Source organism: Glossina fuscipes, unplaced genomic scaffold, assembly GCF_014805625.2.
Source record: "Glossina fuscipes isolate IAEA_lab_2018 unplaced genomic scaffold, Yale_Gfus_2 62, whole genome shotgun sequence".
In the NCBI taxonomy this organism is placed as follows: Eukaryota; Metazoa; Arthropoda; class Insecta; order Diptera; family Glossinidae; genus Glossina; species Glossina fuscipes.
Window position 1 is genome coordinate 1,026,563 of NW_023998434.1, and position 25,059 is coordinate 1,051,621.

Sequence of the window (25,059 nt, forward strand, 5' to 3'; positions counted from 1 at the left end):
CATTTGTCTTACGAATTTTCATGACGTGTGTAAAATACATCTCCCGGAATGTAATTAAATGAAATATGACAGAGAGGTCTGTTTGTTGTTTTAATAGTTCCAGGAATTCCAAGAACTTTTCATAATGACGATTTTTTTAAACGACTTTGGTAATAACCAAGCTGCAGCTTCTCATAAGTCAATCGAAAATTATCAGAGCTCTATTTAAATCCAACAAAGACATGACTTTTAATTAACTAGGAATAATTTAAAAAATTAAATTTCTTTTATTTACCATAAGGAGTAAGATTGTAAGATGCTTCTCAACGAAAATGTCTGCAACATTTTCCCTTAAAAAATACTTTAATAATTTCCCTTTCTTTACAAGACTTCAAAACTCCTATATATTTAGGGATGGAATAAAGTTTAATTTAAAATACTCGCAGTTTTTATTCATTTATTTTTTCATTACATCGGGCATTCATGCAAAACACCTTTATTTTTTCACTTACCGCGCTCTTGAATCACCTTATTATGTGGATCCACATTCAAATTATCATATTTCAATTCGATCTGACACTGATTGGCGGGAAATACATTGAGATCTTCTTCACCGAGCTGCAAATCTGTGTAGCTTTATTGTCCTATTTCATGTTTGCAAGATTGATTTTTTTGCCTGGAGAGTATAACGAATTGAAAAAATTATTTCAAATTAGTTTTAGTAAATTTAATTCAATTTTCACGGCGTTTTCATCCTTTCACTTACCTTCCCAGAAGAAGCCAGTTTACGTCTTTAATCATTTTTGTAAAGCTTCACCTCTTGTATCCTCTCCTGTCTGATTGAAGATTTTCATCACATCAGTTTAATGGTCAAACATTGCTGGTAACTTTCGACCTCTACAGAGCTTTTCGCTTTACATCCTGCCATTTCACGGCAAGATTCGATACGTTTTTCTAAATAGTGAGTCGCAAAACAGTATGTTAGCATCTTTTTCCACTGCCCAGCAATATATACTGAGTACTGGTATTATTCAATTTTCTGCTAACAATAGTTTTAAAAAACTTTCCTTTATCCATTCTTAAAATATTCAGCAGATGTGCCATTCAAACTAGAATCATGCTTAGTTCAAACATCCTCGCATTAATCGATCACCGTAAAAGTGTCACATTTCAAGAAAACCAGTTCGCCTGTAAGAACTGTTCGCTAGTTGACTAGTTTTCGTACGCTAGTAATTTTCTTTTCAAAAATTCGTTTTCTTCTTTCAGAGATTTGTTTTCATTTCTCAGAAATTCGTTTTCTTCTTTCAGAACTTCGTATTCATTTCTCAGAATTTCACTTTCGTTCTTTGGAAATTTGCTTCGTTTTGCTAAAATTATTTTTTCAGAGAATACGTCTTGGTGGTCTTCCTTTATAAAAGGGATTGATTCCTCTTCCGTTAGGAAGTATTTCTGGGATTCTTCTTTTACAAAGGCGATTGGCCTGTCTTTCTTTAAAACGTTTTTTCGACTTTCTTCCTGTGTAGAAGCGATCGACTCGTCTTCTGTTACGTGGTTTTCTTGGTGTTTTTTCTTCATAGAAGTGATTAATTCGTTCTTCGTTAGGAAAAATTCTTGGGATTCTTCTTTTATGAGAGCGATTGGCTCGTCTGCCTTTAAGAGATTTTCTTCGTATTCTTCCTTTATAGAAGTGATTGGTTCGTCTTCTGTTAGGATGTTTTCTTGGTATTCTTCCTTTATAAAAGTGATTGGCTCGTGTTCCGTTAAGAAATTTTTTGCATGCTCTTCCTTTATAGAAGTCATTGGTTCATGTTCCGTTAGAAAATTTACTTGAGGTTCTTCCTTCACAATATTCATCGTTATGTATTCAGAAATTGATGAGATATCGCAACCGGTACTTGCTGGTTTTGCTATTTCCATTTCTATTAAACCATTTGGCGTTAACCTATTCGGACAAATTTGAAGACTGGATTCTGCTATTGATGATAACATATTCGATTCAGTTTCACGCGTACCCAAGTGAAGGGTTGGAATAGCGTTTTTGGTAAATTTGCAACGGCTATTACATCTCTTTATATATTTCGGTACAAAATGGTGTGTACATATATGATAAAGCTTTCTATTCAAATAACTTAAGTTTAATATACGCAACCAATCGTCAACTTTGTTTTCCGGGATTTTAAGAAGAGACCTCTTTGGACCATACTTAACGCTGCTGTAGCGACATGTTAGTACTATGCATGTATTTACCATAACGAATGTAATGGAAATTTCTAGAAATTAATAAGAAAATAAAGCAAGTTATGTTTTGTTTTCTTCAAATGTATTTTATACATATTTATTCATTTAGAAGACAGGAAATAAGAAATAAGAATCAAAATAAAATAAACGAAATCTTATAGAACAAAGTACACCAGTGGATTGGGCCACAACAACGACCTGCAACCGAAAGATTGTATGAATACTGTGAAAAAAGAAATAGAGTTCGGAATTCTACTTGATTTAATATAGGAATTCCGCTATTAATTATATTGCGAAGGCTAAAGCGGAATTTAGAGGCGTTTCAGGATCAGATAATATATCTTCTTTTAAGGAATTTACAAAATAGTTTTAAACATTCTGTATTGTTTGCCTTATGATAAATAAGAGTGAAACCTCAAAAAAGTGAAAAGACTAATATGTAATCGGATGTAACATGTGTGCGAAAAATTCCAATATTTCTACTACAATTCTCAATAATTGATAATGTATTTGTCTAAAAATTGCCAGCATCCGAAAGTAAGCGTATATGTTTGTTTATAATTCTCAATAATTGAAAATGTATTTGTGTAAAAATTGCCAGCATCTGAGAGTAAGCGTATATGTTTGATTATAATCCTCAAATCTCCTATTGAATGTTACATACATTATGGACTTAACAAGATGAGTTATTAATACGTCAGTTATTAAGTCATAAACACACTCGTTTTTGTAAACAATAACTTTTTTTACTCGAAAAAGAAATAACGGCGCTTTGCAACACTAGGTAAAATGCAATAATTTATTGCACTTTTTTTCTTAATTGCTCGCAAATTGATGCTTGTGAAGATATTTGAAGAAATTTGTACATTTTCCTTAAACGGTCAAAAATGCAGCACTCTACAATTGTAGATCTCTCCCATTAATATAATATCAAATTTGCCACTTCGAGTTTTCTTTTGTAGATACGTACATTACATGCCGTAGTACATTATTGCCGGTTGCAAACTTCTTTATCTTTTTGTTTACACTTTTCCGTTTCGCAGTTATTTGTAAACAAAAGTAAAATAAATATTTCCTGGCAAAATACGGAACAAATGCTTTAACATACAATTAAATATTGTGTAGTGTTGCCATGTGATAAAAACTTGAAAATTATTCTAAATTCATCACTGAAATAAAGATACTAAATGTAACTGATGGAAGATGAGTAATTTTTGAACCGAATAGTACATAACTTTTCAATACCTTTTTATTTAATTTATTTATTTAATAAAAGAAGTCAGTTTTTCGTCTATTTCTTGCTGAGAAAATTTTTTTTAAAAACGAAAGGACGAGGAGGTGAAACAATTTCTGATACTATTATATAGTTTTGGCATTTAAGGGAGAAGTGCTCAGCAGATTCTGGTAAGCGATCCTCTTTAAGCTTTGTGATATATGTAATCCGTTAGAAAGCAATTTAGAAGTTTTATTTCACATTTATTTCACGATTATTTTTGCCAGTGGCTGTAATTTGAAATTCATTATATCATTGCTCATAAATAGAGTTTTTGATGAGTATCAATCATATTGAAAGAGCTCTCTTTCTCTCAGTATTGCTTCCTTGGCTAGGCCATCAACGTTTTCGTTGTGAGAAGAAAGGCTAATGGCTTGGTACCACCTGTTTGATTACAGTTGCGACTCCAAATTTGGAAGCATCTAGGAGCAGTGGCCGTTGCGTTACCGAAGCAAATATAATATTTTTAAAGATGTTAGCAACCCGCAGAACATGTTCTTCTTTTTTAGAGATTGTTTAAAGAGTGGACTTCCCGTCAGTAATGAGAACTATGTTACAATAACCTATTGATCATTTTCTCTATCTATGCAAATTACTATAAGTTTCATAAAGCAAGAAGGAATCTTGCCGTGCAATATGAACTTTCTCGAAAAAGGATTGTGCTGAACGAAAGCTATATCAGAGCATCTATAGCATATAAGTAATTGTTAACTTATATATGTATTTTTTTATAGCAGATGGTCTGAGATTATTTGGGGTAGATAGAGTAAGTCCTTCTTTTCGGGTTGAATATTTTGTACCTATCGTAAATTAGAGTTTCCTTCCATGCTTTGCCTAAAAAGTCCTTATTACGTTAATATCATACCGTACATTGATTGAGTGAAGAAGAAGAAAAGTTTATAAACAATCGTTCATTAACACGTGCGGTGTCTATTCTTTGAAAATTGTTATTACTTTTGCAAAAACCCCTAATCCCATTTCGTTAATTTGGACATATAAACCACATTTCTTTAGTCTACTGTAAACCCCACCTCTAAGAAAAAAAAGCTATAATGACCGAAATCGAAGGCTACAAAGGTATAAAACGAGAATATAGCATTTATTAAAACAAAAATATCCTCAAACATTTATTACAGTTATTCCTTTGCGGGTATCAGCCGAGTCCGAGCATTGTCACAGTGTTTTCATGAAAGAACATTTCATACGTTTGATTGATCCCAACAAACCTAAAGGACGCACACTATTTATATTAAATATACCGCCTTACGTTACGACGCAAAGTTTAGAAAAATTTTTTCAACAATATGGTCCCGTTGAGTTTGTATTATTTGCAGAAAAACCAGGACGTGATGAAACTGAAAAGTGGCATGAAAATCTTACAGAATTTAGCAATGTGAAGCCACCTTTCAAATTCAAAGTAGCTTACGTTGTGTTTAAGAAAAGCGCTAGCTTGGGGCGGGCTTTAGAAGCATCGGCCATCAATTTATTTAGCGATACTACGAACGAATCCTTCATAGAGTCAGGCATGCAACTCTGGCATACTCAATATCAAGAAACAATCCTCGATATTGAGAAGACGCAAAAGCATATTGACGAATATATGGCTGCCTATGATGAACGAGAGCGTTTAGCGCTTGAAGCTGCAAAAAATTCCGCTGCCGATGCTGATGGATGGATAACTGTTGGGAAACAAGGCCGCGATTCTGGTTTTGAGCAAAAAGAATCAGTTCTTAATAAATTGGAACAGAAAATAGAAAAAGGGAAAAAGAAAAAAGAATTAACCAACTTCTATACATTTCAAATAAGAGAATCGAAAATGAAAAATATTCTTGAACTGCGAAAGAAATTCGAGGAAGACAAAAAGAAAATTGAAATGATCAAACAAACCAGAAGATTTAAACCGTTTTAGTTAATATCAAAAAAAAAAATAAATACATATCACTATAAAATATTTTATCGGTTTTTATTAGCTGTAATAACAATTTTCATTAGATTATGAGAAGGCAACGATTCCAAAGCACATATCAGCTGCGGAATATTACCAAAAACGCAGTTGGCGCTTAGGCCCACTTGCACCGCTTGGGAAAGGCGTTCCATGCACTTCTGATAATTACTATCCTCTGAAGGTTTTATATTTTCAGCGACAAGCCGTGCAGCCTGTTGTTTTAGTGGACCTACTATCGCTGCTAAATGTTGCGCATTCAAAGCAGTTGGTGGTCCAGTGTGTACAATCTCTAAGAGAGTTTGCAATAAAGCGAGATGTAAATTGCTATAGGTAATACGATTCGATACTAAAGGTGACAACACTGACCATCTAATCAAACCCGCTAAAGGAGTGACAACCGGCATTGCTATAGCGCCCGATGGTAAAGCTAGCGCTTGCTGCGACGCCAAGCAGAGTGATGGATTTTCAGAGATCCATTCACAAAATACATCGAGCAAAGCATCGGGCGGTGCTACTAAACTGCCCCTTTGGTCATTTAAATACAAATCGGCCACGGCCGTCATCAAATTAGCTGCAAAATGCGGAGCCACTAAGGGCAATTGTTTTAACTGTTCGGGAGTCTTTCGCGAGAATATAATGAAATCGCTAACCAAGCTTTGCGCCATTTCCAAACTGGGCGTCGTCGTGCAGCCTACTTGCTGCATCCAAGTACCAGCTGACGATAACAAGGGCGCCACTGATCCTGATACAGCCGTACTAATGAGTTTGCTTAACGTCTTAGAACGTTGTGGTGTTAAATTTGTGCCAAATAAAGATAGAAATACTGCATTTCTTGTTGCATCAGGGCCAGGTTGTGAAAAAAATTCTATCAATACTAATATCAATTGAAACTCTTGAATTTTATTCATATGCATATTATTGTATTGCTGCGGTGATTGAGATGATTGGGATTGTCCTCGGCGTACATCGACATCTTTGCTCCTTTCCAAAAACACAAATTCTGAGATCAATTGCATAATAAAATTAGGTTTACTGCGGTTGATAATCATACTTTCTGCAAGTAAATAAATGGTAGTTGGAAAATTGATTCTCCTCATCAATTATTTTTCACTTACCTATTCTTGGGAGAACCTCCTTAACGCATAATGGAAACTCCAACTTCCGTAAAGAATGCTTTATATCCGTTTGATTCATTTTATAAAAAATGTACCATTTAAACTTAATTTAGCGCAAATTACTTTAAAACACTAATAATAGGTTTCAACTTAAATTGTTATATATTTTCTTTAAAAGCCACTGAAATACAAATATCGTTTATATATTTACGATATTTGCCATTAGATTTTCACTTTCCAACACTTAATATTAAATAATGTTTATAATACTGATATCATTTCATAGTCAATTATTTTCTTGCCGGATTTTTTCCGTGTGAGATTTCGCGGAAATTTTATTAATAGTTATTTAATCTTTTTTAAGCGAATATTTGTTAACGAAGCTAAGTTCTATCTCAAAAAATGAATAAAATAATAGAAAAACCTGTGGATTTTTCCGGTCTACAGGCTGCATTTGCGGTACGTTATCGTACACATAAACATTTTTATCATAACAAACTTGCGTTCATTATAGAAATCGTTGGAAGAGGGATTCAATTGTCAAGATGTTCAAATCTTACGAAAGTCTTATGATAGCTTTACAGCTAATTCTGATCATGATAAAAAGTCACCTATGGATCAAGCCTTCCGTGAAATGTTGTTGTTTAAACTAAGCACCGACTTAGAGAAAGTTGGAGCTTTGGTGAAGCTTTCCGTAGATGCTGTACGTGCTGAAATAGTTTCAGTCACTATACCGGTCGTTCTCCTAGGAGATATATTCGAAACAGTTACTTTGGATAAATGTGAGCGTATATTTAACTATGTAGAGGAAATGGTTGAGGTGTGGAAGGAAGAAGTATTTTTTTCCTCTTGTAAAAATAACATATTACGTATGTGCAACGATTTACTACGACGTCTCTCGCGCGCTCAAAATACCGTATTCTGTGGTCGAATTTTATTGTTCCTATCAAAATTCTTCCCATTTTCGGAGAGATCAGGCCTGAATATCGTATCCGAATTCAATTTGGATAATGTTACGGAATACGGAGTAAATGGCAAAGATTTAGATGATACTTTGGAAGATATTGAGGATATACCCATCAGGATTGATTATAATTTATATTGCAAATTTTGGTCGCTTCAGGATTTCTTTCGAAATCCGAATCAATGCTATAGCAAAGCATCATGGAAAATGTTTCAAACGGTAGGTGCAATTTTTATTTAAGTTAATTAAGGGATAATAGTGCAACTTCGTTGTCTAGCATGCTACCACTGTCTTGGAATCTTTTGGTAGTTTTAAATTGGAAGATCCTCGTCCCGGTTCCACAAACAATGAGGATCTAGTGAATGAAGAAGCAAGCGATAAAATGGATATTGATTTAAATATATCAGATACCCTGATTAAGAAAGAAATTGAGCAATCCGTCCGCCAGGCAGAAAATTTCTTTGCCAAATTTTTAACAAATCCTAAACTCCTTGCCTTACAACTTTCCGATGCAAATTTTCGCAGAGCAGTGTTGGTGCAGTTTCTCATACTTTTCCAGTACTTACAAATCACGGTTAAATTTAAAGCGTACATATAAGTTTCTCAATTACTTGGACGTATTATTTAATGCGTAATCTTTTTAGAGAATCAAATACTTTAACACCAGCGCAATCCGAGTTTATTAAAGAGACTGAAACAAAAGTGTATCAATTATTGGAAGAAACTCCACCGAATGGCAAACGTTTCGCACGTACTGTCAAACATATGTTGACCAGGGAAGAAATGTGGAATAATTGGAAAAATGAAGGCTGTAAAGAGTTTAAAAAACCGGACGAATCTGTGATCAGCGAACCGCCACCGGCTAAAAGAGAACGAAAGCCCTTAGGCGATTGTTTACGTGACGCTACACGTCAGGGTAAATTTTTCCTAGGAAAGTGAGTGGTTGTTAAACGTATTGCTTGGGTTTATAGCGCTCACTTCTTTTTTCCTTTATGGCAGTGATGTTCTTACTCGCTTATGGAATTATTCTCCAGATAATTTGCAGGCTTGTAAAAGTGAGGAACGCAACTTTTTGCCCCAAGTAGAAACGTATTTGGAAAGCTCGCGCGATAAAAATGATACATCGTTCGAATGGCGGGCATTACGTCTTTTGGCCCGCCAATCTCCTCACTTTTTTACTTTTGTTAATTCTCCATCTTACAAAATCTCAGACTATTTAGATGCGGTTCGTAAACGATTAGCCAAAGAACGTTTGGACGCCGCTAAACAGATCCCAGGTGCCTTAACTAGTAATGGCAACAATACTGAAAGTATTATGAATTCTGCAGAAACTAGTGAACAAGAAACGGTAGCTTTGCAGGAACAGGAAGGCGAGCCAAACGAAGAGGGAGAATTGGAGGATGAAGATGAACACAATGATTTGGAAAAACCAGATGAGGACAACAATCCTCATTCTAAACCACTTACTGCCAACAAAGAGCAAGTCGAAGAGCTGGCTCCATTAATAGGAGACGATTGGAAGAAATTAGGTAAGAAACTCGGTTATACGGCCGACGAGCTACTATACTTTGATACTGAGCATCCTGATCGTGACGGTGGTTGCGTAGCAATGTTAGTCAATTGGTTTGTTGATGACGATGATGCTAGTCTCGACAATTTGGCTTACGTCCTAGAAGGTCTAGAAATAAATACGGCAGCTAAGGCCGTTAAAGCATTAATTGAACGCTTATTAAAAGCTAAACAGCGCGAAGATGAACTAGCAGAATCCACAAAAGATAAAAATATTTAGGCACTCACACCAGACATATCTTACAAATTTTATTCCAAACTTCAAAAACTCGAAAGAAAGGATTCACAATATCAAATTTATCACATATATGGAAATAGAGAACTCATTCTGGATTAAAAATTAAAATATCAGCTATGGAACAAAAAATAAAGGTAATAATATGTAGATATAAAAATAAATGACTGTAATGTCAAGACAAAATTTAAGATAAATTAATTATTAAGAAAGTGATAAAATGGGAAGGAAAAAGAGAATGGGAGGATAGATGCAATTATTGTTAAAAAAAAAAGAAGCGTAACTTCCTTTTGCAACAGTTGATTTTAACGCCTTCTTTGAGCGGCTTGGGCACCTGGCCGTGGCTTATTATGCATCATTGTAGCACACTTTGGTATATGACGTTCTGCGGCCGCTTCATTGAAACGCCTCGAACAGTGTGGACATTGTATGTAGTCTGGATTCTCGGAGGGTGGCGGTGGAGGCAGATCACTTAATTTGCCACCCTTAGCTAGATAAGCCTGAACCTTTTTCGCTTCTCGTATAGCGGATATGAATTCTTCATGCTTTTTACGCCAATTGCTTTTTTTGACCGCCGCGTTCGGTTCCATTTTCATATTATGAGCGGCTGCAGCACTGCCATACCTAGGCGCCTTCTCAGCCTTTTTCAGATATACCTCAGCCTCGGTACCCTTAACGCGATGAACGGTGGCATTGAATATTTTACGTTTGCTGTTAATCATCTTTTTGCAAACGTCCTCATGTTTATCCAAGCGATCCTCTTTAAAATGCCGCTGACAGTAACGGCACGTACCCATGCGTTCATACGCTGAGGGTTTTTCTTCAACGGGATCTGCCTGCAAAGTCGTGCCAATGGTAAGAACAAAATGACAAACAATTAAATCCATCACATACCATACTACTGCTCGCGGTATTTCGTCCTCCAGTTCCGGTTCCGTGAGTGGTCCTCGTGGGTGGTGTCGCCTATTACAAAAAACGGGAAGGAGGATTTTAGAGATAATAATCGAAAGGTGAAAGCCAAATTAAAAGAAAAAATGAAAAATGATTTAACAAAACAACATAATTAAAATTTGTTGTTCTTTTTTTCAACAAATTCAAAAATTTCACGACTACGCCAAAAACATTTTAATTAAAACATAGTTTTTTTTTTTTTCTAACAAAATTTTCATAGAGTGTTCGACAGAAAATTAAGTTGTTTGTGAATGAGAGAGAGAGAGAGAGAGAGAGAGAGAGAGAAAGAGAGAGTTGACATTACCATTATAGGATCACTCACCAAAAATGCTTTATTGCTCGTGCCACTGCTACTAGGTATATAGGATTTCGGTGAGTTAAGAGGTGACAGTCGTGAAGGAGTAGATGTTGCGCGATTGCCACTGCTGGTAATTGGCGTTCGCATTATTGTTTTCGTCGTTGCTGATGGTGCTGTATTGGTTAATTTTTTAGTCAATGGCTTCAATTTAATATTACCAGCAGCGACACGTTTATGAATGCCGGCACCACCACTCGCACCATTCAAGGCATTACGTTCTAAACTATTATTATTATTATTATTATTACGATCTCCTCCTAATGCTTGACTATTCTGACCAACACGATTATTATTCAAGCTCATCGAGCTGAATTCTTTCGGGAATGTTTCGTTTTCCAAATTATCCATGTCGTCGAAATCTTGCATTGCAAACGCACTGCTATTTGTAAGGGCACCATACGATTTGGTCATTGCTATGCTTTTCTTCTTCAATTGATTGGGAGATGAACTACTGGTGCAGCTGCTATTCAGATTATTATTGTTATTATTAGAATTGTTCAGTGACTTCCTTCTGATACTGTTAAATGTACGCTTTCCATTTTGGATTGATTTCATGGCCGATGATGTACTACTGCTACTACTATTATTAGTGTCCACGTTTCGAGTAGTTGTTGTCGTTGTCGTAATTGGCTTCAATGGATGACTGCGATCAATACCGGCGCCACGTCGACGATCATCGAACATTTGACGTACCTACATGTTGGAATATAAAGCGTTTTGAAAAGTTTCTTTAAGTAAAACGACAAAAGCATCTTATAGCATAGATTATCTTCAAAAATGCTTTTAAGAGAGTCGCCGAAGGTCTCAATTCAACGCTCGTACACGGGTAGTGATTTAAGTTCCGAACTTGATATGGAAATTTTTGAAAAATTGTCGCTTTAACGGAACGAAATATTTGTCCAGTTTTGTTCAAAGGTTTCCGAACCGACTGTTCTCCTTTTTTTTTTTTTTTCTTGTACACCGTTGAATAATAAACCTTTCCGTGCTACTCTCCGGATTTATAAGTTTTGTGTAAGAGGTGCCTTTCAAAAGAATCCCTGTTCACAGTTCAGAGGGACAATTAACAGAGTGTAAAAACTGACGCCGGGTATTCGAAATGTTTTGTGCGAACGTTCTCGAATGTTCTAAAAGAGAATTGTTAAAGGATACTTACCTTGCCGTTACCAATAGGTCCCTTAGTCAAGGTTCTTTCAGCGGGCCCGTCACCCGATGTTAAAGCAATTTTCTTTTGTTCGCGTTCTAATAATTGCTTCCTCTGAAATGTCATCTATAATATGATATAAAAAAAAAAAAGAAAAAAGAAATGCACACCAGTCTATTACACAAAATCAATTGAAATAAAGCATAAAGTTCTTGAACTATATATATGCATGCGTTTACTGGTTGCTGGTTAACTAACACCAACGCCTAACGTTCATTCAAATTGAATTTAATCAGCGAAACCAGCAACAACAACAACCACAACGACAACAATAAGAATCGATATTTATTTTTTTTTTACTATTTGTTTATATATAAACTAACAAGAACAATAGCAATAATAATAATAATTTAAAAAAAAAAAAAAAAAAAAAAAAAAAACGAAAACTAACATTAAGCGAAGAACTAAAATTAATGGGCGGCAAATGACTCAGAGCTTGAATAAGACGTCGGCCAGCCCACGATTCGTTGAGTTTCTCTACTGAAAAATTATCTTTTGGAATTGTGTTCGAATCATTTGCAATATTATTATTATTTTGCATAGTAGTTTTGGTCAGGTTTTATAATTTAGAGGCCTATTGTTATTATAAAAGTTAAAAAAATTTTTTTTTTTTTTTTTTTTTAATTTTGCATTATAAGCAAAATATCCTTAACGCGTCTATGCGAAGTTTTATACTAAACAACAACAAAAAATAAAAATAACTAAAAAAATAGGAAAAAGCGACTGTGATTCTTGAACAGATAGAGAGACAAGTAGATAATGCATATGCAAACATGCATGCATGCATGCATGCATGGATACATACTTACAGATACAATATATTCCAACTTATAGTTTATGCACGCACATACAATTTGCTATATATATATATATATATATATATATATGTATATATGTATATATGTATATTCACTATTACTGTCGCCAACAATTAGAGTACAATATAGCAGACTTCACGACAATCAAACGCCATTAGTCCAGGTTATGTGCATTCATTTACATATGCATACTTTTACATGGTTGGTCGGCTATTTATTTATTTTTAAGTCCAATGGAATGTTTATTTATTATATCTGTCATCGTATGTTGTTGAGTGAAAAAATTCCGCCTAGAATTTAATGTTTTACGATGGTATGATTTCTAGGACCAAGCAATGCATTTTACAACGAGCATTATCCTTTTTCCATTTCATTTCTTTACTCATAACACGAGCCCATAGTCACTCAAACACGGGTTTACAATTCAACAACGCTGCCCCACTCCCTTCAAAATTTACACTTCTATCGTATTATAAGCACCCGAGGGACTTTTCTCATAATGCATGTTTTTAATTGCTTTAATTGTTTATCGAGACGATTACGATTATGATGACCATAAATTATCATTAATGCATTATAAAGTTGGCGTAACGGAAAGTGAAAAAAAAAAACTTGAATAGTTTGCATTTACAAAATAAAATATCAAAAGAATGTAAAACACAAATGCCAACATATATAATCTTCGGAGGACAAAGGAGAACGAGAGAGGGCATAATTGCAAAACTCGTGAAATCTCAAGCATGTTTTGTGCTCGGCAAGCTGGCATGTTTGCCGTTTATACATATGTCTCGATATGTGTGTGTCTATATGTCTAGGATTAGTTCGTCACCTTAACACTGGTAGCAAACTACCCTTGCATATGGTATTAAAAGATTATCATTTTAAATTGCAGGTGCGTTCTCATTTTACAAAGGGGAACATCTCGTCCGATTCGTTTTGGGTTTGCCATGACAAACTGAAATAAAGTCTATGAAAATGAATGTTAAAACTTGTCTCTGGGCGAATGTTGGACATTCTTTTAACTTTATATTCAATCATATAAGCATATATATATATATATATATATATATATATATATATGTATATATGTATGTAGCACTTTAGATTGATAACTCGTCTAAAACTCGTTTAGGTAAGATCAAGTGCAATGATTTTTGATGTAGAACTTTGGAAGTAAGTCAAGTAAGTCCAATATTTGCGAGCTTTAGCAGATGACATTTGCAAGGATGTCTCTGGAGAGGTTATGTTTGGCAGCTCAAAGGCAAGCCATTTTTGTTAAGTTTGTTTAATTGATATCTCGACAAGTCCCCCAATTCCATCTGTTAAGATGTTTGTTACTGCATAAAATAAAACTTGTATTACATTGACTGAATGGAAATGTGAGATGCGTTTAATCAAGATCACTGGTCATTTAAGTATTCGAACATGTTCCCTGTGCAAGAAACGGAAATCTAAAGTGAAAAGCAGCTTTGAAGTTCGTCATTACAGTCCGCAAAACAAGCCGGAAAATTGTTTAAAAAGAGACAGACAGCTCTTACACAGCTCCACAGTTTCATGCCAAGTGTTGAAGCTTATAATGCACCAGCGCAAAGAGTTTGGTGCAAGCCTTTATCGCTGTATAATCAAAAGGGATTCTAAAACTATTCGTTAGTATTCTACAGTTATTGTTTCGATGGAGAATAAGTTTCGTGTCATTCCTGCTGATGGATGAAAAAAAGCTTCGCTCCATTTTCTGCTCAACGATAGCTTAACTAATCGGGTGTCAACAAATTCGGCTCAAATTCTATAATTCTGTCGACGTGACTGCATATCTGCATGAAAATGCATTGCATTCATGTTTGTCCATCTCTCAGCCTGACATATTCACTTGTGTATCTGCTAAGTTTATTAACGCAAGTACATTTTTTTTACCGGTTCAAAGATTAAACAGGTAAGAAAGTCAAATTCGGTCGAGACCGAATTTTTTATGCCCCTCACCATTATCCTAGAAAAGACCGAAGAAGTAAAAGGAAAAAATTTTCATGGGCGCAGCTGATTTCTTCCATTTTCAAAATAAAACTTTTTGTCGCATAGGCATGTAGACGTCGTAGGCATGTCCTTTAAAAAGTTTAGCTCAGTTCCAAAGTCTTTTGCAAATTTTTAGGCAACATCTTCAATTCCGCTAACGGGAGAACGTTTACCACTAATACTACAAAGTTGCGCAACCAGACGGATGGACAGACGAATAGGCGGATATGCTTAGGTGTATTCCAAATATGAAACTGGCCAAGAATTTGAGTACTTCGTGGGGTTTTTGGAGACTGTTTCCGTCCGTTACAAACAAATTGAAAACACAATTAAAATTTGATATACTGTAACATTGGGTAGGCGTAGCCTATTTTTTCCCACTTTTGGTTCACGAATACTACGGCATCAAGTTTTTGTACAGTTATTTGCTGTGGTTTATAAAAAAAAAAACAATGTTTCATTCCTTTTGAGAAATAAAGGTGTTCTCAGTTTACGTGGCGCTGTCTGAGCGCTCTTCGACTGCTTTGGTCCATGTTCAATACCGACTTGCGTGCAAGAATTTCTTATATTTCTGTCAAAAATGTAGCCGATAGCTTCTTGTTTGCTGCTAGGAAAATGTTTACAATACACATTATACACGCGGACAGACACCCAGACGGACATGCTTAAAACAATATAGAACTTGATGCTGATCAGGAACATTTATACTTTTGATGCTTCCTTCTGGGCGTTGCAAACGTTATGACAAAATGAATATACCTCTTATCCTTCGATGATGGGTGGGAAAAGAAAAAAGAAAGGATAATTTTAGTCGTTAACGTTGCACCATCACTTGACATTTCTGCCTTAACATTGCATTGCTTGAAAGGTTAATGCATGAATAAATATTTTTTATACAGTGTGCATGCATGCGTGGATTTCTATATACACTCGCATATCATTGCACTGTCTGAGCAAAAGCCATGAATAATGACATTTACTGCTTTTTTAAGCTAGTCACACTTTTTTAGAAATGCAAAAAAAAAAAAAATACATTTCTTTAACTAACTGGTGTTTAGATATGCTTTAAGAATTAACCTTCGCAAAAAGAGTTCAGGTGCATAAAATGTTGCTTTTCCTGCCTTTTCTTTTCTGCTGCTACTTATTATTTATTCAATTCTTTTAAATTTGTCTTTTTAAATTTTCCGTTTTTGTCTATTTCTCATTACTTTTTCTTTTCTTTTTTTTTTTTTTTGTTTTAAGAATTTTTACTTCACTTGTAACTTATTCAAAAAAAACAAAAAAAAAAAAAACAAAGTACTGTTATTATTGCTTTACTGCAATGAATAAAAATCCTTTTCAGCATTCATTCACGTTTTACTTCCTTTGATATTCTTAACCATTCACCTTTAAGTATCATGCAAAATGTTACCATGGCTATTAGTGCGTTGCAACAACAATTAACTAAAAGACCATTTGTTTGTTAAGTAAATTAAACGGTTTGTTATACCGCTTCTAAAATGAAGGAGAGAATAATTTCGATTGCGGTACAAGAATATATTAACTTTGTGCTGATGTATGCGTCACTTAGAAGAATTCGCGATAGATCCACCACAATTTATTCTGATTCGATTTAAGTTTGTCCGTCCGGCCATCTTTCTGTCTGGTTTTCTCATGCTTAATCTGCAATTCGTAATTTTTGAAATATTCCCGTCAAAATTGGGAAAAGTGACATGACTTTGACTCAACGACGAACACCATTGAGAGTGGTGTACCGGGTCGTACCAGTTTTATGGTCACTTGCCAGATACGGTTGTTATTACAAAACTTTTGTATATGAATAACTGTACGCTATAGGGCATTTAAGGATGGGTCGTGGCCCACTATACTTTACTTTACTTGCTTTTGTATCTGTTTTTACTAAATCAAATGCAAAAGTAGAGAGTGAAGATATGATACGATATTGTTAGTTACGTATTAAAAAAAAAAAGAAGGAATTTTAAGAAAAAAAGTTGAGTTAAAGCGCTTTTCAAAATCTCGTCTAAAAGGTGTTTGGTTTTTCATTTGAAAGAAATATCAGGCATTTATACTGATTGTAAAAGAAAGAGCCTTAAACCTAAGAACAATGTGTTGTTGAAAGTGTGTTGAAAATGGTGTAAGTGCAGTTTTCACAAAAATTTGTTTAATGGTGACAATGAATAAAATCTCCTAAGAGTTTCTTATTTATGAACGCAAGGTCCAAGGGAAAATCCTTTAAGATTTTCATCATTTTCCCAATATAAATTTGCATAGCTAATAAGAGAGAAGAGAGAAGAGTGGTATAAGTGGATTTATTAGAATCTTTATATCATCATGTCAGCGTCATCGCGTCCGAAAAATCGCATAGTTCAAATCTAAAGTCCATTAGAGTTTAATTTAGTCACATTTACCAATTGACCGGGCATTCCCTAGGCATCGAGTAGGCAATATTTTTCAAATACAATATATCCTTTATCTCTCCATATAATATGGAATGGATGTACAACATACTTTCATATCTGTGATTTAATATCTGAATAGAGATCTAGTGTAGAATGTTTCAAAAAATCATCATCGATTAGGTAGAAAATTTAATTATGAAAGAAAGAAACGGTGTCAGTTATAAAATTGATTAAAGAGAGTTCCTCGTAGGGAAAAGAATTTTTATATGGATCGAAAATGATTTTTGTGAATCAAGTGATAGTAAAGTTCGCTGGAGTACTGTTGAGTTTTCCAGCAATCGCAAGAGGAATGCCACAAGGCTGTAATCAGACCATATTTTAGACGAAATCTCTTGGGGTATTTTCTAAATTCAAGGGCAACTTCAAAGGCATAATTTCTCGAGGAGCAGATCAAACATGGCGTACTAAGCCGAAAGGCTTTGCGTTTGCGTCCTGTCCGATTATAAACTGCATTTCCAAAAGTGTGAATAATATTGGATCCACGATCTTGATCTAGGATCTAGGCAATGCATATAGTGTTCATAGATAATATTCAATATTAGTTGTTCTTAGTTCAAACAACCTTGTTTATGGTGTATAATCGTGCTTTAGTTGATTGCATATGCAAATGCAATATTAATAGATTTTATAGAGAAATACGTTAACTGTTGTTTAAAATAAAAAGCAAAAAAAAAAAAAAAAAAAAAAAGCGCACACTCACCTGCATTTGTGCCAACTTTGAATTGGCTGCGACACCTTGTGACGCCATCGCCAAATTTGTAAATGTGTATACAATGTTGTCTATCAATTGTTTATTCGTCGAATTACAGCAATCGAAGCTTTGGTAATACAACCTCTTACTGATTTATAATGACAAAGCCACAAACTATATACTATACACATGTATATACACACTTATGTTCACAAATTACTAATAATAAGTAAATAAATTTTTAATAATAATGAGAAGAAAAATATTTTGTAATATTGTGTCGTGTATAATCACACACATACACACACACACACACACACACACACATGCGCGCATAACCAATCTAACAATAGCGTTTTAATGTAGGTAGCGGTAGTATGTAAAATTTTGTTTTGCTTTAATTCATTTAAGTTAAAAAAAAAAAAAAAAAAAAAAAAAAAAAAAAACAAAGATGAAAGAAAAGATAAATAATAATAAAAGTTAAGATGTGTGTGCGGGGGTTTCGTGTGGAGCAAAAGCAAAAGCAAAAGCTTTTTACATGCAAGCAATCGAAAGATAGTTTGTAAAATTATTTTTAAAACGAATTTCAAGATCAAGACAGACAGACACGTCTTGCTTTGCTTGTTCGTGTTTAAGAAAAATTGAAATTATTTTTCTTATTGTCTTCTCTACTCATGACAACAACAGGCGTTGTCGTTAACTCTTGATGATGAATCAGAATCAGTTTTTTTTTTTTTTTTCTTTAACGATATTTTGGATATTTACGGAACATAACAAAACTTGCTTTACGTTCCACTCTACAGCACATAGGCTTACGCACTCAAACACAAACACAAAATATTGTAATGTATTTTTTCATTAAATTTCTCTGTTCTCGCAGTTTTGACCGCACTCCCTCTCTCTCTATCTCTCTTTCTCTCTGTCTATTTACATAAAGTGCATTTGACCCCCCCAGTCAGAAATGTTTTATTGTTTATATTTTAGTTGCAGTTAATTTTATGATGTTAGTTCGAAGATAAAATCTTCTTCTTCTTCTTTACGTAGTATTCTCTGGCTCTTTATTGCCAATAGTTAATAGTTAAAGAGTTAATAGTAGTTAATAATAGTTTCCACTCCTAGAAATAAAAGAAAAGAAAGGAAAAATGTATGAATAAATAAAAGAAATAAAAATCAAAAAAATGCAAATTGATATCAAACAAGAACCCAAATGCGGAGACCAACAACACTTTCACCAATTAAGAATCAAAATTTTATGATTATTATTATTATTATGATAACATACGGTCACAGATATAGAAGACATGCATATGAAAACAACTAAGAAGACTAACGTTAAATACGCGATACCATCACACATCAGTTAGGCATATTGTTAAAATGAGGCGATGTATAAGAAGCGATCGATGGTCCGATCCGAAAAGATGCCAGTGTATCAAAATATCCTGTGAAGCCTGGAGTATGAAAGTAAGAAAGCAACACGGACAGATGGACGGACAAGCTTAATCGGTATAATAAAACGTGCATCCAAGTTAGGTCTTCTGGACCTTGCATACATCTGCCGTCCTAGAGGTGTAATCGATCTACCCCCTACTAACATAAACCATACATACATACATATAAAGCTATTTTTAAATCTGATTAAGCTTGTTGGTAAACTATTTGACACGCCCGCAATAAAGAAAATATATTCGCTTCTAAGTCCACGTTTGTTGGGAAGCGAGGTCTAACTGAAGTTCAAATCTGTGTCCTGAAATTTCGTAAATAAATTATTGAAGAAACATTTCACTTGTTGAAATACAATCCAAGTTGTTCGCGGTCTAGCAAACGAATCTTAGTTAGAATCTTGTTGAAGAACATAATCACGTCGTATATAAAGAGTTGCAATACTAGAGAATTCGTTTGTTCGCTTGGTGACCTCTAAAGGAAAAAAAAATCGTATGTATGTGATCATAACTCGACTTGGAATATAAAATCTATTCAGAAAATTTGGATGCGATGTCAATTCCGCTAAAAAAAAAAAATTGAGAAAAATTTTAAACCTTCTTTCATCCTGGTGGGTAGTAACGTGTCGAAGAGACATGCATTAAAAAGATGGAAAAGAAAAAGACCTCCAAATGTGACTCGAGTGATTAACCAAGGAAAGTAACTATCATTTTTTTTCATTTCCTTAGAATATATAAAATAATAGTGTCCTTGGGAAAGTAAAGCCTCAGTTTAATTTTAATTATTTGCACACACACACACACACACACAAATGCTCATATAAACCTATCAAGTAACTTATTATTGCAAGCGAATAAGAAAAAGTTGTGGAGGCGATTATAATTCCCAATTAAGTTTTCTTAGCAATATACGATTTGCTGTTGGTGTTGCATATATATAGATATATATACACGCCAAAGCTCTTGTGCTAGATTAGTGTGGGCCGATTTATTTTACTAATTTGGAGAAGTTGTCATTGGCGAGAGACCATAACAGAGAGACCTGTGAGATGGCATTGATCTTTTCTATATAAGGCCAACGTAAAATACTGAACACATATACATGCGAATGTATACAAATACGCGCACACACAGCTATATATATATATATATATATATACATATATATATATATATACCTAAAAAAAAAAAAAAAAAAAAAAAAAACGAAAGAAAAAAAGACGCTAACACAAACACACTCTTATGCCATACTTACATTGCTTTATATGAAATTAAAAAAAAAAAACATGTATCGATTTATTGATAGACACGGCGAATTTTTTTTCATATTTTTTCATTTAATTTAAAAAACAATTTTTTGTCATTTGCTCTCTTTTCGCAAAATAATCGAGTGAAAAAAACAAATTTGATAGAAATCAATTTATGTAAATTTGAAAGTATTCAATAATGAAAGATTTTTATGAAAGATAAATCAAAAATTTGTCAAATAAAATATATACATACATTTACACATATATGTATATAACAATAGTTAAAAGCTATTTAAAAAACAACCTTTCATTACCCTACGCCACGTTATGTACAAAAGTAGGAAAATCAAAAATTTAATTTTCATTTAATTATGTTAATTAATAAAAGGTTTTTGCTTTTATGAATTTACGAAAAGGTTTTGAAAATGAACTTTAAAATAATTAAGCAACGCTTTTAAGTGATGTGAGTCACTTCGTTGCGTTTATGTTTATTTCTAAATCATTTTTTCTTTTTCGTAATATTTTTCTGAGAGAAATTATTATGCGTCGTAATGGAGACCAGCGTCAACAAGCCCTATGTAAGAACCGGCAGAAAAAAAACAACCTCAATAGATTCGCTCGAACTTGATTTATTGCCAAGCGATGCTTGGTATACATTTTCTCTCCTTAAAGACTAATTTCTGTGCCGACCCCTAACGGATGGGGGTATACTCATCTTCCTTTTTTTCCAAAAACGGAACTTCAGAGTATACGTATTCTTGATTAGCGTGAAATTGATTAATCCATGTCTGTCCATCTGTTCTTCCGTGTGGTGTGTGTTTTTGACTCTCTCCTGGTAGCAAAAATGAAGCTATCGGCTTCAGATTTGGTAGAAATATTGAAAGTTTTTGCACGCAGGTTGGTATTGAAAATCGGGCTAATTACTCAGAGCAAAGGCCCGGAGTAGTGTGTAGAATGTGTAGAATGCAACTCTGTTCTTCTTAACAAAAATTTATGGGTTATTCGGAAATTATTAAAGTTAGAAAGCTGAAATTTTCCACATTTGCTTTGCAAGACACTTTACTCTCTAGGTTCAAAAATGAAAGCAATCGGCCTTGTCCGCACAAAGTTACGAGTAATTAAATTAAATTTTTTTTCACTTTCATTGAGTCTTTATGCTTATTTATCATAAGGCAAAGAAGACAGAATATTTAAAACTATTTTGTACATTCCCCAAATGAAGATATATTGTCTGCCTAAAGATGGGTTAATTCAAAAATGGATATAGGAGACACCGCGACCTGGTGGATTAATTCTAAATAATAACAGCGATATGGGTATCAAATAAAAGAACTTGGAGAGTAAAAGACGACAAGGTAAGTGTGTTAATTCTAAGTTAATTATAGTGGACGTGACGACATGGTGAATACATGTTTTCTTAAAAATACCGTTAATATGGGTATCAAATAAAAGGGTTTGAAGTTTGGAATCCGAATAGTTAAGTGAGCCCATACTAAATTGGTTATGATGGACGTCACGGCGTGGTCGAGTAATATTTCTCAGCAGTGTCATTTAGGGAAGTCAAAGATGAAAGATAAATTTTATCTCGTTCACTTAGCATGGCACTTGGCGTTCACAGCATGGGGCGCCAAAGACTTTAACATTGGTGGGTATGTGAGATTCGGTTTCAGTCGAATATAACTTTCTTGCTTGTTTTGTATAGTCTTTCTTTATTTGCTCGTAGCAGACATGCGATTTACGATATCAGAAACCTGTCGAAATATATCCCAGAACTTTTGAAGAAACTTGGCTCTGTACAGTTACCTTTCGAAATACATTAGAACGGACATAACTTTTATTCTGATATTGCCGTAGAGCTACTTAAATAAAGAGGTTTTAAAGCATAAATTAATTCAATTACTCCAGATATCGATAAAAGCATATTAACCATAAATGGTCAGCTTTGACTTATACTCAAGTCGAGATGAGCGTTTGATATTGAAATCAAAGTGTGTAAACGCGAAACAAATTCTTAAGTGAACTCTAACACGAATTTTGTAATTATGATTGTTGTCACTCGCTTTTTTAGGATCGGAATCAATTTACTATGTTCCCTTTCAGCCAATATCTTTCTTTAAACGAAATTTTTGGGAATGTAGCCATCGTGTAAAAAAAGAAGTAGGTGTACTCCCCCAACAGCTGCGTCTTTTGATGACCCGAAAAAAGACACAATTTAAGCATTAATAAAAAACACTTTGATGATAACATTAGTGGTGGGCGTAGAGTGTTTCAGGTAATATCTGGTTCAATGGAGAACACTTTTATAGATCCTTATGATTAACAAAAGCCTCGTCTTACTTTCAACAACTCATGTATTACTTTGAAAGTGTTCGCAACCAATACCGATATAGATTTGAAACCAACATAAGTGGTTATGCTGACGAGATACTGCCCATAATATCGCTGCTAAAAGGATCCATTGACATAGTTACAATAGATGAAAGCCCACTTAAAGTTTGACTTGTCAAAAATAGGTTCGTTTGTTTATTGTACTACATAAAAACGTAGCTTTGCAAATCTGGAGACGGATGCAATTATATTACTCATCCATTCTTCTTGAGGAATTCGCTTTGGTGCACGTTGTCAGCGCAAGCGTTGTATGCGAATTGTCTCTGAGAAAAGTTTTACCCTGGAATTTGCGTCCCTACGAGCAGTAGGGACAGAACAGTAACCGGACATGAGAAACGATTCCATTCTGGCATTTTCCGCTTAGATCATTTTGGGAGAGATCCACAGTTTTATAGTGAGATGGCCTTCAGAAATAATTGTCGGAAACACTCTCTGGTGCCCTCTACAAAAGCAAAATCCCGGTCCTTCTCTTATTTGTTATAGATTAGACTACGTTGCTATTGTAGGTTTATGGATTCCTAAGCTAGTTATCCACTAAGATTCGCCCCAAAGCGATTATATTCATGACTATTTCTACTAGGAAAGAAAATTACATACACACATATTAGCCATCTTAAGATGATTTCTTTTCAGCGTGTATCACTAAATAGCTTGACGGATCCATATGAATGGCAGATAGTACCAATTTTCAGACGACTATTTGTAACTTGTATACTAATTGTCAGGATGTCATCATGGTTAGGTACTATCTAAAAAAACCATATAGTACTTATTCTACATCTTTACGTTATCCTACAAACTTATTGAGTGATATATTACAGTACGGGATACATTCGTTTATTCAGTATTGAAGTATATAATAATTTTGAATTGATTGAGAGAACAAAAATGCATTTTCCCTTTTAAATCTAATCTAATTTTATATACTCGATCGTTTAATTGGAATGTCTGAATGCATGTCTTATGTGTACAGATGCGTGAGTAAAAATCATGATGTGAATGCATTTATTTGTTTAGCTTATAGATCTTTGCTAATAGTCAAGTGCTAATGTAATGTTTGTTGGAGAAAACAGAAATAAGAAGAAAAGCAGCACAAATTTACAAACGGGGTCTGCCTGATTTTATAAAATTATATGGAGTGTGTCAAATGAAGTGCATTCCATTCCATTGCTTCAATTCTCGACAGTTAAAAACAAAAGACAACGAAGACACAAAGAAATCGACACAAAAGTCGACAAATTTTCGCATGTATTCTTAAATATATATATACACACACACACACGGACACACACACACAAACAGCGCCAGTGGATATAATTGCATGTCTGATGACTTGTTAGAACAACACGAAGATAAGGGCAAACATTTCAAGTAAGGCTAGTCCATAACCCTATAGGGAAATTTCGTTATATTAAATGAAAACGCGTAAATAATTTAATGCGTTTACTTATCTAAGTAACAAAAAAAAAATAATAATAATAATAAAAAAATAGTTTTGTTTTACAGGTTTAATGACTTGGAATTTACATTTTTTTTTAATCTTTCTTTCACTTTTCATTCGTCTCGCTTTCAACCATTAACTTTTTTATTACAAGATATAAAAGAAAAAATTCTTTTTTTTTTATATTCACTATTGAACCTCAACCAAGTTGACGCATATGTAAATAATTCTTATTTTTATTTGCTTTAAGAATTACTCACATTAACAGCTGTACGTACCTACCACCGGTTTTCAAATGATTTCCATTTATTTATTTTTTTATATTAAATTTTATTATGCGCAACAACAACAACAATGTTTTGGCACGAATTTCTGTTTTTCTGCTTTTTTTTTTTTGTCTTTTTTTTTCCAAACAGCCGTTTTCTTGCAAGTTTCTCTATAAACTGACTAAACAAACAAACGGACCAGCTAACTAACATTAACGGCCAGCAGCAACACAAACAGAACACATCAGCAACAGCTCGCGAAAAAAAAAAGCATACGCACATAAAGTTTTCATTTTAAGAGACTTTAACTTAACTCAAACTTGAGTATAGTTTGCTCATTTTGTAAAAGAGAATGTCATCCGGTACTCAGTGTACTCGTATATCGTATAGATTTAGATTTATTTTCAATCATTAATATGACTGCAAAGCAATAATTTTCATACGATTAATAATTATTAACTTTACCTTA

General features: G+C 34.0%; 5 protein-coding genes across 11 annotated transcripts; 2 read left to right on the plus strand and 3 right to left on the minus strand.

The window, feature by feature from the left end:
- Window positions 1-832: 832 nt before the first annotated feature.
- LOC119638038 lies at window positions 833-3,273 on the minus strand. Its single transcript, XM_038034622.1, has 3 exons — window positions 3,188-3,273; window positions 1,317-2,249; window positions 833-933 (listed from the first exon to the last, which is right to left on the minus strand). Exons 2-3 carry the CDS (start codon window positions 2,227-2,229, stop codon window positions 833-835), a joined length of 1,014 nt encoding a protein of 337 aa, XP_037890550.1. The 5' UTR covers window positions 2,230-2,249; window positions 3,188-3,273.
- A 1,121-nt stretch (window positions 3,274-4,394) lies between these two features.
- Window positions 4,395-5,441, plus strand: LOC119638033 (ribosomal RNA-processing protein 7 homolog A). Its single transcript, XM_038034606.1, has 2 exons — window positions 4,395-4,567; window positions 4,627-5,441. Exons 1-2 carry the CDS (start codon window positions 4,543-4,545, stop codon window positions 5,397-5,399), a joined length of 798 nt encoding a protein of 265 aa, XP_037890534.1. The 5' UTR covers window positions 4,395-4,542; the 3' UTR covers window positions 5,400-5,441.
- LOC119638032 (uncharacterized protein C7orf26) lies at window positions 5,440-6,715 on the minus strand. 2 transcript variants are annotated; one of them, XM_038034605.1, is made up of 3 exons: window positions 6,551-6,715; window positions 6,487-6,489; window positions 5,440-6,435 (listed from the first exon to the last, which is right to left on the minus strand). In XM_038034605.1, exons 1-3 carry the CDS (start codon window positions 6,627-6,629, stop codon window positions 5,444-5,446), a joined length of 1,074 nt encoding a protein of 357 aa, XP_037890533.1. In that variant the 5' UTR covers window positions 6,630-6,715; the 3' UTR covers window positions 5,440-5,443. The 2 variants fall into 2 exon arrangements, with proteins under 2 accessions (XP_037890533.1, XP_037890532.1); XM_038034604.1 differs by having other exon boundaries at window positions 5,440-6,489.
- Window positions 6,716-6,835: 120 nt separating this feature from the next.
- On the plus strand, window positions 6,836-9,579 carry LOC119638029 (THO complex subunit 1). Its single transcript, XM_038034595.1, has 5 exons — window positions 6,836-7,009; window positions 7,065-7,733; window positions 7,792-8,102; window positions 8,159-8,449; window positions 8,514-9,579. Exons 1-5 carry the CDS (start codon window positions 6,953-6,955, stop codon window positions 9,301-9,303), a joined length of 2,118 nt encoding a protein of 705 aa, XP_037890523.1. The 5' UTR covers window positions 6,836-6,952; the 3' UTR covers window positions 9,304-9,579.
- LOC119638031 (bromodomain-containing protein DDB_G0270170) lies at window positions 9,297-24,842 on the minus strand. Of its 6 annotated transcripts, XM_038034601.1 has the most exons (7): window positions 24,603-24,841; window positions 18,844-18,918; window positions 17,813-18,022; window positions 11,781-11,894; window positions 10,592-11,320; window positions 10,213-10,281; window positions 9,297-10,154 (listed from the first exon to the last, which is right to left on the minus strand). In XM_038034601.1, exons 3-7 carry the CDS (start codon window positions 17,858-17,860, stop codon window positions 9,624-9,626), a joined length of 1,491 nt encoding a protein of 496 aa, XP_037890529.1. In that variant the 5' UTR covers window positions 17,861-18,022; window positions 18,844-18,918; window positions 24,603-24,841; the 3' UTR covers window positions 9,297-9,623. The 6 variants fall into 6 exon arrangements, with proteins under 6 accessions (XP_037890529.1, XP_037890527.1, XP_037890530.1 ...); XM_038034599.1 differs by lacking the exon at window positions 18,844-18,918 and having other exon boundaries at window positions 24,607-24,661; XM_038034602.1 differs by lacking the exons at window positions 18,844-18,918; window positions 24,603-24,841 and adding an exon at window positions 18,620-18,837.
- Window positions 24,843-25,059: the final 217 nt, after the last annotated feature.